The sequence below is a fragment of the Anopheles funestus genome, chromosome 2RL (genome assembly GCF_943734845.2).
Source record: "Anopheles funestus chromosome 2RL, idAnoFuneDA-416_04, whole genome shotgun sequence".
In the NCBI taxonomy this organism is placed as follows: Eukaryota; Metazoa; Arthropoda; class Insecta; order Diptera; family Culicidae; genus Anopheles; species Anopheles funestus.
The window spans coordinates 77,031,186-77,043,963 of NC_064598.1; the positions used below are offsets into that span (position 1 = coordinate 77,031,186).

At 42.0% G+C, this 12,778-nt stretch overlaps 4 protein-coding genes across 6 annotated transcripts in view; 3 read left to right on the plus strand and 1 right to left on the minus strand.

Moving 5' to 3' along the window:
* The window catches only part of LOC125763899 (uncharacterized), a 337,203-nt gene that overhangs the window by 72,350 nt on the left and 252,075 nt on the right, over positions 1-12,778 (plus strand). The gene's annotated exons all lie outside the window — the stretch shown is intronic.
* LOC125763979 (uncharacterized) lies at positions 2,860-5,963 on the plus strand. Of its 2 annotated transcripts, none has more exons than XM_049427728.1 (3): positions 2,860-3,902; positions 4,675-5,438; positions 5,606-5,963. In XM_049427728.1, exons 1-3 carry the CDS (start codon positions 3,885-3,887, stop codon positions 5,745-5,747), a joined length of 924 nt encoding a protein of 307 aa, XP_049283685.1. In that variant the 5' UTR covers positions 2,860-3,884; the 3' UTR covers positions 5,748-5,963. The 2 variants fall into 2 exon arrangements, with proteins under 2 accessions (XP_049283685.1, XP_049283684.1); XM_049427727.1 differs by having other exon boundaries at positions 2,869-3,902; positions 4,675-5,362; positions 5,606-5,958.
* Positions 6,024-7,493, minus strand: LOC125763966 (deoxyribose-phosphate aldolase). 2 transcript variants are annotated; one of them, XM_049427714.1, is made up of 4 exons: positions 7,372-7,493; positions 7,198-7,291; positions 6,540-7,120; positions 6,024-6,474 (listed from the first exon to the last, which is right to left on the minus strand). In XM_049427714.1, exons 2-4 carry the CDS (start codon positions 7,223-7,225, stop codon positions 6,151-6,153), a joined length of 933 nt encoding a protein of 310 aa, XP_049283671.1. In that variant the 5' UTR covers positions 7,226-7,291; positions 7,372-7,493; the 3' UTR covers positions 6,024-6,150. The 2 variants fall into 2 exon arrangements, with proteins under 2 accessions (XP_049283671.1, XP_049283670.1); XM_049427713.1 differs by having other exon boundaries at positions 7,198-7,295.
* The window catches only part of LOC125763909 (centaurin-gamma-1A), a 146,226-nt gene continuing 141,249 nt past the window's right edge, over positions 7,802-12,778 (plus strand). Inside the window, exon 1 of the mRNA XM_049427630.1 lies at positions 7,802-8,871. Within this exon, the coding sequence (XP_049283587.1) occupies positions 8,688-8,871 (184 nt within the window). The 5' untranslated portion in view covers positions 7,802-8,687. The remainder of the gene's footprint in view (positions 8,872-12,778) is intronic.

Here is a 12,778-nt window from a genome sequence, read left to right on the forward strand (position 1 = left end):
GAATTTCTTGTACATTAGGATATATTCGATAATACCTGCAAGTATTCATTTCAAGATAGAGACAGGTAAAGATCGTACCGTGCTCTATCCCGGAATCCGGATTGAAAGCTTTGGAAAAAGGGGAAAGGGGAAAAAAGACTTCTGGAAGCGGACATACGAGGAATGTAGGATCTTTATGCACCGTACAACATTTTGACTAACGATTCTCTTCAACATTCACCTAAATATGGAATATAGAATTCAGTGGACGTAGGGGAACACAGCGAGCTCGTTGGCTGGATCAGGTGGAATTGAACCTGTCGGAGATCGGATGCAGCCGTGAATGGAACACTGCTGCCCTAGACCGAGTTTTCTAGAAACGGATTGCCGACCAGGCCATGGCGACGTGCTCGCGAGCCCTGAGCCGGGCTAGAAGAAGAATCCAATCCTTCAATTTTCAGTTATTAACCCAAGATCAGTATAATGCTGCTGCGTACATTCATTATCAGAGGATCATATACCTCACAATGCGTAGACCGATAACTCTTCTTTAGTCACATAATGAGACATTCCCTAGGAACATTCATATAGATTCATATCGAATCATATTTGTTAGTCTCCACTTTCGATCTCTTTACAAACCTCACACATTCAACGGTTTGTTGAGCTCCAAATATCTACTAAATACGATCATAATCAAACCACAAACATCTGATGATCGAACAGAGCCTGCACGCATTCAATAATCACATTGTGTACCGTTTAGCCCATCAGGAACTGGTCGTAAAGTGGAATACTCACCCGCGGTACGCCGATTAACCGAGTTAATATGGGTTGGCCGTTGGTTTCGCTTCCGATCTCGATTGCGTCCACTCCGCGGGGTACAGTTGGGTACAGAAAAGCTTCCTCTCTTTTTCCACTCGAACGTGTTATGCAATAGCGATCAAACCGTTGTTGCGCCCTCGATCCACAAGCCTTCTCATACGCGCCATTCGCACTCTTTTCATGCACACTTTTCCATTTCGTTTATGTTCGCACGGAAAGCGTTCGTGTGGATGCTGTAGAGACCTGTTTTACATTTTGTTCCTCTGTTTTTTTTATTCACCCCACCTTCCACTTTCATTACTTTAAACTTTTCCTATGCTTTCGCTTCGGGTGGATCGTCACTTTGGCACTCTGGCGCAGGCTTATCAGTGGCAAGGCGTCACGCGCTACTGGACCCCAGGATAGGAGGCACGTTTTTTGTCGAGATTTTCCTCTCATTTGTATCTGCCTGTACCGTTTGAAGCTTTCGCGATTTTTCCTCCTTTCTTTATTTCTTCCGTTCCTATCTTTCACCGATCATGCTTCCATCAGTGTGTGTGTGTCCTCAAGCGTCATTGCCGGGAGAGAAAAAAATAATACTTTAATCGATTATGATGCAGAGGAAACACATCTTACTCGAAGGGTACTTGTACGGTAAAGCATAACCATTGGATGTGATGCATAATTTGCTTCCAACAGCCGCCTATCGGTCGGTACGTGTTTCGATGGTTTATGCCGATTTAACAAGCTGTGCAAACTACTGATCAACTGTACTAATAGAAAAGGGAAGGATAGGAAAGGAGCAAAACAGAATTTAATGAACGGGTTTGCCACCCGGCACAATAGGGCACGAGATGCTGGGAGTCAAATTATATCAATCAAATGCTCAGATCCACACCTACGGACACATTGCAATATGAACAAAAAAAAAGAAATAACCAAAGGTAACGATTTTAATACACCAAACCGCCTACAGCTTCCGGCTTGCGTACGGATGCACTTCATACTATTCCCACCAGCAACGAGGTGTTGTAGAAAATTGTTTTCTTTTTACCCAGTGTATGCCATACACGGCTTTCCCATTTGATAGCCCCGTTCCCGTAATGATGTGAGCAATATTAACGCTTCGACAAGTGTGTAGAGCATGCAGCGCTTAGTTTTAGTACCAGCACAATAAATAAGCCAGTTATTCTATCAAGCTGCACCAACTACCAATCAAAATGTTCCCCTCCGCCTCGGTACAATTCCGCTTCCATGTGAGAACTTTGTCACATAATCAGCAGGAAGTGAACAGTACCTAGCCATGTTCAACCTGGGTGCACCTGATCGTAACGCACCCAAAACAGTATATGCACCTTAGTAGCCCAGTGATCAACGTGCAGAATAAAGACAATTATGTCTCGCGGAAGTTAAATTATTTAACCGACAGGTTGAGCTTGTGAACCGGCAAAAATTGAACTACATATCCATATCCATTGCAGTGACAAGTGGAGAGGAAAGGTGATGATTGTGAGCAACATGCCCAACATGCTTGGCCCACATGCCCAACAAGATTGTTGGCCCCCACCCTCCTGGAGCGTGGCATTCCGTGGACGCACGGATGAGATGGATCTTTTTGATGGATTTGTCTGCAGTGTGATGATGTCAGGTTCCACTGACCACTGCACCGGAATGATATGTATTTTCTTCCACATGTATGCTTCAACCCTCGGAGAGAAATGTGTTTTACAGTTCGTTTTATTGAGTTGTTAATTTAATTTCTGTCGCTGCTTAACTGTTAAAACTAGTAGAAACTTTACTAAACGAAATGGGAAATAATTTTGTAGAGAAATCTCATCTCATTCTTATTAATGGGATAAATCTGTGTTCTGCATATGATGGGATCTAGCAGAGGTTATATACTATGAGTTGAGGATAAGGAAATTTATTTTTTTATGATTCTGTCAATTGCTTAAATTATTATGAAATATGAATAGTATTTTAATATTACTTATAGTATATTAGTTGCCTTAAAGAACGCAACGTACTAAGTTATCTATCGTATAGTTAAAAATACTAAATACTATTACTATTCATTTATTGTTTTCACATTTTTTACATACTACAGGCGAATTTTTAAAAGTATATTAATTTATCAATACACCGAAGGGTTTATTTTCCCTTTCACGGGGTTGATCCACTTTCAGCCACCAATCGGCAAAACGGAATATTATGTCATCGATCAGTCCTGTCCGGAGCGAAGGTTGTTTCCCGTGTCCCGGTGCGGTCATATGCAGGGTTTCAGGTTTTTCTGTTCGTTTTTGTTACCGGTTTCCAATTTCCTCATGCCAATATCGAGGTATCCGAACCGGAGGAGACTGTCGATCTCTCCGTACCGTGGCACTGGAAAACTACGGGGGGAAAAAAGGGCATTAGGATACCTAATCGCGAGCGATCGACACTTAACCACCCTTTTCTTACCGTCCAGCTAATAACGCCCTCCTGAAAAGGGCGCAGTAAAGCGGACCTTTTGAGATATAAAATGTTTCGTTTGCTCGCTGGAACGTAATCCAGTGACACCTCTCGGACAGATCGGATCCGAGCGGCAAGCTGGCTGGACGTTTGATGCCAGAAAAAAAAGAACACAGTCAAACAGAAGAAAATTTTCGAAAAATCATTAAAGAGCGTTTCCACTTCGAAGCGTTCGATCGTTCGTTCGGTGTACGGTAACGGCTCTTACGCCTTCGAATACCACTGTAACCGTTTCGCGCTCCCGTGGCCAAGAGAGATAGTAGCAAAGGGGGGAGGAAGAGGTTTGGAAAATTTCGCGCTCCGTACGGTTTCGTAGTGGGGAAAGTGATCGTTGCGTGGTTCTATAAGTACGGTCGGTGCGCCGGTGTGGAAGGTTATTTTCCAAGCATCAGCTGACAAGGTCGGATCGAAAACTGAAAGGAACGAGCGGGAGATAAAAGTGCAAGTGCAGTTAATAAGCTTTGATAATACAAGAAGTGGAATTTGCGGAAATACATATATTCATCTGTTTGCTACAAGTGAACGAAACAACGGAAAGAGAGTGTTAATCTTTGGTGAAATTTTGTTTCAAACCCAGACGAGTTTACATCATGAAGTTGCTTATAGTGGTAAAGAACATTTTATGTTAACAATTACCTTAACTAGTGTTAAGCTTTTATGTTTAATTTTTGAATCAGTCTCGTAACAATACCTGCTGAATCGTTGTACCGGAAGCAAGCGTGATAATTCAAAACTGAGGAAGTTAAAAACCGTTGCATCCTCCATGCTCTTTACAACCTCACCTGAAAGCCTAACGTTCGATAACAACGAAGATGCTTTGGATGCAATCCGTGTGGTGAGAAAAAAAAGCAGCAACAGTACAAAACGGGCACACATCAAACCGCCGTTGCATCATTCCCCGTTTTGTGGGAGGTTGAAGCGTTGATGGCAAACGATCTTCGGAGTGCATTAATTTGGCCATCATCGAAATTTTGTAATGCTTAAATACACGCGCCCGGGCGCGCTTGTTATGTGTGACGTTCAGCTTGAGGTGGAAGAGAAATGTTCAAATTAATGTAACGCGCAGCTTTCACGCTTCGGAATCATTATTCGGTGGAATTTTGAACAACAGATTAAAAGATGCTTTGGCAAGAGATGCAACAATTGATTAGGATAGCGCGTGTTAAGTCTTTTATTTCTTTCATTGATTATGTCGCAATTTCGCTGGGATTAGTCGTGGATTTGTAGAGTATGCAATCGAAAGCGATTAATCAATGTTCAAGTTGTGCTAAGTGTTTGGAGACAATTTAAACAAAATTTCTCCTCCGTTCTTATCCAAAACAATACCCAGCAGATGAACAGTTCTAAAAGCTTTTATTTAATTTCTCACCTCATTTGTAGATCGCAACCACCTGTCTGCTGGGAGCCACCCTGCTCCGGGCATCACCACTCAAACAGAGCACACCGCGTGCCCTCGTCACCAGCCGATCGGATGTGGTGACGCCGGAAGCGACCAAAGACAAACCACAGTACATGATCCGCGTTATGCCGAAGGATGAAGAGCTGGAGGAGCTATCGAAGTTGGTAGATTTTTTCGCGAATGGGGAGACCGGCTCGCCCAGCGCATCAACCGGCTCTCCCCACACGACCTCCTACGGTTCCTATAGTCCGCGCCGGGACGATCTGACCGAACCGCTGCTGCCACCACCGGTCGAACAAAGCGAACCGAACTACTACGCGGCCAAGCCAAAGAAAAACAAGGGCAAAAAGTACATCCCGACCCAGAAGCTTATCAATCTGAAGCACACCGAACAGGTGGAAAAGAATGCGAACGAAAAATCGCGCCAGGACAGCGATAAGGTGCGCGACTCGAGCGAGGAGGATACGTTCTTCCTGGATGCGATCGATCTCGATCGGTTGCTGGCAAGCGCTTTGCTCGGTGAGCAGGATGCACGATCGGAGGCGACGGCCGCTGTAGGCCGGGCCCTTTTACCGCTGCGTCTGGAGGAGCTGAACAGCGGGGAGTTTGTGCCGAGCCGCAACCGTCGGGTGGATCAGTATACGCGCCGCGTGGCCGGAGAGGATGAAGGTGCTAGAATCGATTTTCAAATGCATGGCCACCATGGGCCTAACAGCTACAAGTTTGGCTATGACACGGGTGAAGGGTAAATGTGGTGATTTTTTGTGACTAACTGCACTATTGTGTTTGTGTGTTTTTTGTTGCACCCTTCCTTTTCTTATTGCATGTGTGTGTGTGTGCGCCTGTGAACGACGTTCCGCGGTGCATTAATGTACTAATTAATGTTTTTACTTTTCTCTTTCTCCACGGCAGGAAGAATCGTCAGTTCCACGTAGAGGAGCGCGATAACAAGGGTAACGTTCGTGGGCGCTACGGTTACTATATGCGATCGGGCAAGTTTCGTATCGTCAACTACAGCTCCTCCCCGGAGACAGGCTTTAGGATAGAACCGTAGAAACCCTCAACGATCGCTCTGTAAAAGACAAACCATTATTAGTTACCTGTTTTGAGAGTTTTATTTATTACTTATACATACTTACCTTACAAGTATTCTGTACCTTTTCGTCACCAATCGTTTTGTTTTTTTCATAGCCATCATCCGTCCGTTTCATTAGTAATGGCCACACAAAGTAAGAATGAGAAGAAGAAAGCCAAATAAAATTAGTTCAATTAATTAAAAAAGACGACGAGTTGTATTCTTTCCTTTCAAGGTTTCCATCCGAACAGAAAGTTGTTAGAAAACAAGAACAATATCTATTTTTTTGTGTATTATTGAATTACAGAGGTAGGAATGTGAACGTGTCGCTTTTTTAAACTCTTTGTAACATTTCATCTTTTGCCAGCGAGACTTTCCATGCTTATAATCGTTTCGAAATGGCATAGAATTGCTTTTCGATATCATCCAGCAAACCGGATGCACCGAACCGGAACAGCTCCGGCTTCAGCCACTCTTCGCCGAGCGTTTCCCGTATCATGATCATCCACGCGATCGCATCCCGAACCGTTCTTACGCCACCGGCAGGCTTCAGACCAATCTTCTTGCCCGTGAGACGATAGAACTTCTGAATGGCACGAATCATAACCAGTCCGACCGGAAGTGTTGCGTTAACTGCCTCCTTACCGGTGGATGTTTTGATAAAATCTGATCCAGCCATCATTGCCACCATGGAGGCTTTATAAACCTGTTAAGAAAATATTTTTATAATAAAGCTATTCACAATTTAATGGAATGAACATCTTAACTTACATTAACCATTGTACCACACTCTCCAATGCCCAGGATCGCCTTTAAGTGAACCTTATCACCACAAGCCTTGCGCATGGCGACTATTTCATCATACAATTCCTGCCATTTTCCGGTCAACACCAGGCTTCGATCGATCACTATATCAATCTCGGTTGCTCCTTGCTCGATTGCGAAGCGTATTTCCTTCAGACGCGTTTCGAGTGGATACGATCCAGAAGGGAAACCTGTCGCTACGGAAGCAATTTGAATTCTATCGAGCATTCCTAGTGCTTTAAGCGCCCGGTGAGCATCGGCTACACGGCTCGGATAGACACAAACGGCCGCGGTATGCACTGTTCCTTTCATCTGAGCATGGACCTTAAGGTCCGAAAATGGGTACGCAGCCCGGAAGCAGAGACGGGCCACATTGGATTCTGTATCATCGCCAGCGAGTGTAGTTAAATCGGTTAGCTTTAGTGCTTGCAGAGTGTACTCCCGAAATTCGGCATCTGTGACGCGTTTGATAAGAGCTGAGGTTAACAGGTCAACCGAGCGGACCACGCAGGAAAGATTTACACGCACGTTGGAAAGCTGTTTCGCGTCTGAAAAAAAACAATACAAATTGGAATATTTGTTACGAAATTTTGTTAAGATAGGAAACATATAGAATACCATATACCATAAGGAATTTCAACATTTGCCACCATTTCGATAACAGCTGTAGTAGTTTAGGTAGCTTCTTTTGTTTTGTTTAGCCGGCTGATAACGAACCACTTTCTAAAACGAAGAAAAGAATAACAAAATGATAGAAACTATTTATATTAAGCAACCTGCAGTGATTTAGGATGCTTACCTATGTTTGATAGAACAATGAGGATAAATATTATCAAGCAATAATACAATAAATTTGGTTTAAATTGATAATTGTACAACAGCACCACGAAATACCTGATTTGTGTGCATTGATGACAGTGTTTGCCCAAAAAACAAATTTTATTATGAAGGCATGTGTACACGTTTGCAAATGTGTACACATTTCGCAGAGCTTTAGTTTGATTTGTTTTTTTAAATCCTAAAGGAAAAGCCTTTAGAATTGCTATTCCTGCTCTAAAACACTGATTAAACACTATTTTTCTTGTGATTTAGCAGATTTACTTATGTCTTTTCCTCCACAACTGTCAAAATGATACGATTTTGTTTTTTTAAAAACAATGTTGTCATTCATCTCCGCATGACACAGCCTCCTCTTTACGTGCCTCGGTTCGAAAACGTCAGTGCAAAGCGATTTGTTTGGGAATGGACTGTCAAACAGTGTTGTTATTTCGTACGCGTCGGACGTGCGCGTGTTGTTTTCGTGCGTGAATTTCCCCCAAATAAAACAGCTTTCTCCGCGTTGGCCAAATGATCTAACGGTATGTTTCACTGCAAATGAGCTATGTGACACGGTGACAGGGTGTAATGTGATGTTGGAAAGCAGTGCAAACATTGTGCCACTGTACGCGTTTATGTTTTACCGTGCGGGGGTGAAGGTGTAGTGGGCTTAAATTCCCTTGCTTAAACGCGTATGCTTCAGCGACGACAGGTTTTCCACACCCCCCGCCCGTCTCGTTGCCGACGAAGCCATCCACGATCAATGCAAGCCAAATACATGGAAACAGTGAAAGGAGCGTGAAACAAAAGTGTAATCAGGCCTTTTTTTTTGTCGTAAGAGTTATCAGTGTGTGAGATGCTGTGCATTTAAATTGCGATAAAAATTTGATGCGTGCTGGCGATTGTGTGAAATTTTTTTGGTAAATTTCATTTTCATCATCATTAAACATCGTCATTTGAAAAGTTTTGGGCGGCTTTTTTGTTTTTGCTTCGTACAGTGAAGAATGATGTACCACGCGGAGTGATAAAATCGGATCAAATTCCTATGAAAATTATGCCTGTTGTGCGTACAGTGAGAAAAGGTGATTTAATGTGAGTGCGTTTGTGTGTGTGTGTGTGCGCCCTTAGTTGTGTCTCCGGAGTCCAAGTCAAGTCGGCAAACTGGCACAAGAGTAAAGTGTGTACCTGTGAAGAATTTCTTTCCCTTCCGACGTACCGTGTGCTACTGTGTAAAGAGTGAAAGTTTCGGTTTTTGGGCGGAAAGTTGTGTGTTGGATGTGGAAACTTCGGGCGTGAAAAATGAATAACAACAGTTCGCGTACGCATCTGCCTTGGATGTTCAACAACTCGCTGGCCATCCGCCAGGAGATTCAGCGGTTCGAGAGCGTCCATCCGTCAATCTACGCCATCTACCACCTGATCGATCTCATCCCGGACGTGCAGGTCGCCCAGCAGATACGAGATCATGTCGTCTGCATAGAAGGTACGCGATAGTGGCGTTAATTTTAATTAGTTGACGTACCGGACCAGACCTACAGGTTGAGACCTAGAGATGAGATGGATGTCGCAAGAGAAATCATGTCTGAGTCCACTTATTTTTGGGGCATTTATCTATGTCTCTCCTTTCCAGCCTAGCAACGGGATGAGACATTTAAGTAGTGTATGTAAACAGTTGGCCTTGAAAGGCTTTACATGCTATTCTCGTTATGATGAAACGAACATTTGGAAACCTCTCTCACTGTGTTACTATGGAAACAAGTCCCCAAAATTCTAAAAAAAGTTCTGTTGGCAAATTGTTTTCCAAATACGAGCCCTAAACCTAGATTTGAAGTCCAGAACGATTTTGCTTTGATGAATGTTTGCTATTTTATTAAATTAAATACCTCCTGGCGATTCATGTTTGCTCCTGATTTTCTTTACTACTAAGAAAATATGATACAAATTATGGTGACCTTCTTGCTTTCCTGAGTGCTCCATTAATTTTGGGATTTAATTATGATTTACGACGGGCTGTGTGAACCTCTATTTTTTCCTCGCTGGAAGCCCCTGCGGGGCCATAGGAGAATCGGAATAAATCGCAGTTCATAAAAAAGTAAATCACCAGCTCTGCAAGCTGTTATCGTATCTGTCAGCATTTTTCAGATATTGGTGAAGCTCCTATTGGAGCCAGACGAACGTTTAGATGAAACGTATACCAGGGCTGGATGTCTCTTGTCAATTAAAGCGAAGCTCGGTGAACATTGTAGCTGGGTGTCAGATGTCGCTTGAAACACGGAACCAAAGAGACAAAAAAAGGTCAGCCCAATATAATGTGTACATGTGTGTCTTGAAGAAAACAGCGAAGAACAAAACCATTGAGCGTTTCCTTATGTTTGGCAGATTTTTGCACAGCCTACTTTATTGCTTTACCATTTCAAAACATACGAATTTTGAATGAAGTAACGTATGCAGAACAGCTGTGCACAATTGGAACCGTGTGTTTGGTTGTTTTTCCCCCCTTGACGCATCAAAAAACCCGTGAAACACATGAGTGAAGCCATGGAAAAGCTGTGGAATAAATCCGACACAAAATCAAATACTCGCTGACAGCACGAAACCGGGCGCCAAAATTTGCTGATGATAAGTTGATTAGCAGCAGCAAAGGAGAAAAAAAAGTGAGCTCCAATGGACTTGTTGACAGAGTGTTCCGCTTAGCGTATTTAGGGCGTATTTATGGATGGTAGTAAGGCTCGCAACAATCGCTCGCACAACTGTAGAACATAATATTCGCGACCTGTCATTTGTGTACTTTTTGCCTTCGTTCTACACCTTCGAATGCGAGCAGATGCTTCTCTTTGCGCTATGCTTACTGCGTTTGCTTTGTTGATTTGCCTCGAAGTGCGACTTTGGTTTTTCGTACCTTCCCCCCAGGAACCCATAAAGGAACTTTATGCGGCAGAAGCACATTTGTTCTGTCAAATACCGGTTTCGTTTGTCGATGGTTCCCGGTGCGGTAGGGTATGGAGCATTTTATGGTTATGCTAATGCAATGGGTTTTGCTTACGGTTAGCTAAAATTAGAGACCTCCCCCTTTCTGCCAGCCGACTTGCCGGCTAGCGGTTTTCGTGGTGAAAATATATTAGGTGATCTTACCGTACGGTTAGAACTGGTCAGTTCTCTAACATGGAACGGGTCGGGCGATATGTTTTTTTGTTTTTTATTTGTGACCATTTTAAAATCATTAACTCTCTGACCTAATTTTGCAAATTGCATGCTGTTCGTCGTGAGGTTGGTGACTTTAACGCTGCTAATGGGTTCGTTCCTTTTACCGAGGTGTTGATTTGCTTTTTTTGAAATGCTTTATCAGCCCGCTTATTGGTTTGTTTCTGTGTTATTTTTTGTGAATGATAATTTCATCATCTATATGATTTTGTAAATAAATATTGATTTTTGTCATTTTGATTAAATGCAATAATTATAATAATTTCCTTTTAATTGAAGAATTTCAATTAAATTTAAATAAAAATATTATCTCCAATGGTCGGGGTAACACATCGAAGGTCGTCTTTCGGAATCTTTTGAAAAGAGTCATTCAAAAGAATCTTTAGTGAAGAGTGATTCAAATCATTAGCCGAAAATTGAAGGAAGAACTTATTCCATAAATGCAGACCGGTCGGTGGAGGGGTACCCACTTAAATCATCGTCTTGTTCCGAAACTCCAAGGATCCAAAATTCAATGAGGATTCATGAAGCTTCAGAATAGAAATTCATAGTCATTCATCCGGGTCAAAGATTTACTCAACACTAGTATTTATTCTTTTCTATTACGATCTCGCTTACAAAGCACTGAATATCCCTAACCAATGCTCCTTGTGGAGTACTAGCTGTACGAAAAGAGCTCTGGAGAGTTGATGATGATGATGATTAGATCCACCTCACTACCCAACATAGGTTTGAGTAGGACGGAATTATCTTAACGACATTTTAACTCTAATAATAATAATCAAACTACCAATAAGTGATATAATTTGATAGAAGTTGATTATAATTCCTTGAATATAAACCCAAATTTTGCAACAAAAATTTGTCGTGGAATTTATAGAAAAAATGTAACAAAATTTAAATTATACACTCCAACAAGCCAGATATTAGATTTATGTTGCGAAATTTTCCTAAATTAAATCCCCAAAAAGATTACTTTTATCCCGAAACTATTACTTGAAAGTGCGAGTTGACTCAATATAACTTAAAGTATGCAAGATAAAAGTCTAATGAAATCTATTTATATTATTTCTCAACGAACTTTAAAACCGCCCTGGAAATGAATGATTACTAATGGGTTATTAGCTGTAAATTAATAGCTCCATTTTCTGCATCGCTGCAACACATAAATTTGTGTAAAAATATGACTTCAAAATTTAAATTAAAGTCCATATCAGTTCAGTTACGGGCTGGATGTCTCTCAATAATCAGCCGCAAACCATCGAAAAAGCAACATTTTTATGATCTAATTTTTGTGTTTTTTTTGTTTCGCAACAAATGCGAATATAGAAGTGTGCCGTAGCGAACTCATTCACTGGTTAGAAATCGCATCAGATCCGAGCATTATGTTCGGTTGGGGTTGTGCCATATTTTATCGTCTTAGATGCGCACGGAGAAGGAACGCTGGTGTTTTTTTTGGTGAACCGCAAGTAAAGAACTTAGCGTGGGCTTATTTTATGCTCCGACGTTTCTTTAGGTACCGCTGGAGCACAGTAGAACGAATCTGTGCGCCAGATCGTGCAATGGAACGGTTTCGTTTCTGTGCACTGCTCTCCAGTGCTGGTTCGGCTAGTGCAAGGAAAAAAAGCTCTACCGAAGCACTAATAAATTGTATGTAGATGAAAATCAGATTACGTCACTTGCGTTTAAGTAGGGAAAAAGGGCTGCACTTACTCGCTAGTGCTGCACCATCGTTTATCGTTTCGCTTCCGTAGTTCTTTTGTGATTGATTTTCTTTCGATTCACTTGATGGCTTTCTTATGCTTTGCAGCACAGTTTGGTCAGATAGATAGAAAGGGCTTGTGTTAGAAATTGCACACATTTTGCGAAACATTATGCTTAATAGTGTGTAGTTTTATGTGTAGTTTTAGTATGCTTTTGTGAGAAAAGTCGTCAGTTTCACACAACAAATCGAGTATCAAATCCCATCCGGACCGACCGTCCTGCTTTATCAAGGACATACTTTCTAGATATATTTTAAAATAAGATTCAATTCGACATGTTCTTTTCTTAAACAAAAAAAAAGACAAATACTTTCAAACAGTAAAATTCAACAATTTTTTAGAACACCACCTTTTTCTGTCAAATCTGGAGATGTCAGTTGGTGATGCGCGCTCCGGAGTACACCCACGGCTCCGGAGCCGGCTTCG

Excerpts from the sequence above, each read along its gene's own strand:
- LOC125763979 (XM_049427728.1), top strand. Across the intron at positions 5,439-5,605 it reads GGCTATGACACGGGTGAAGG|GAAGAATCGTCAGTTCCACG; the intron begins GTAAATGTGGTG and ends TCTCCACGGCAG.
- LOC125763966 (XM_049427714.1), bottom strand. The coding sequence starts at position 7,225 with ATGGTGGCAAATGTTGAAATTCCTTATG. Across the intron at positions 7,121-7,197 it reads AAATGTTGAAATTCCTTATG|ACGCGAAACAGCTTTCCAAC; the intron begins GTATATGGTATT and ends GTTTTTTTTCAG. Across the intron at positions 6,475-6,539 it reads AGTGTGGTACAATGGTTAAT|GTTTATAAAGCCTCCATGGT; the intron begins GTAAGTTAAGAT and ends TTTTCTTAACAG.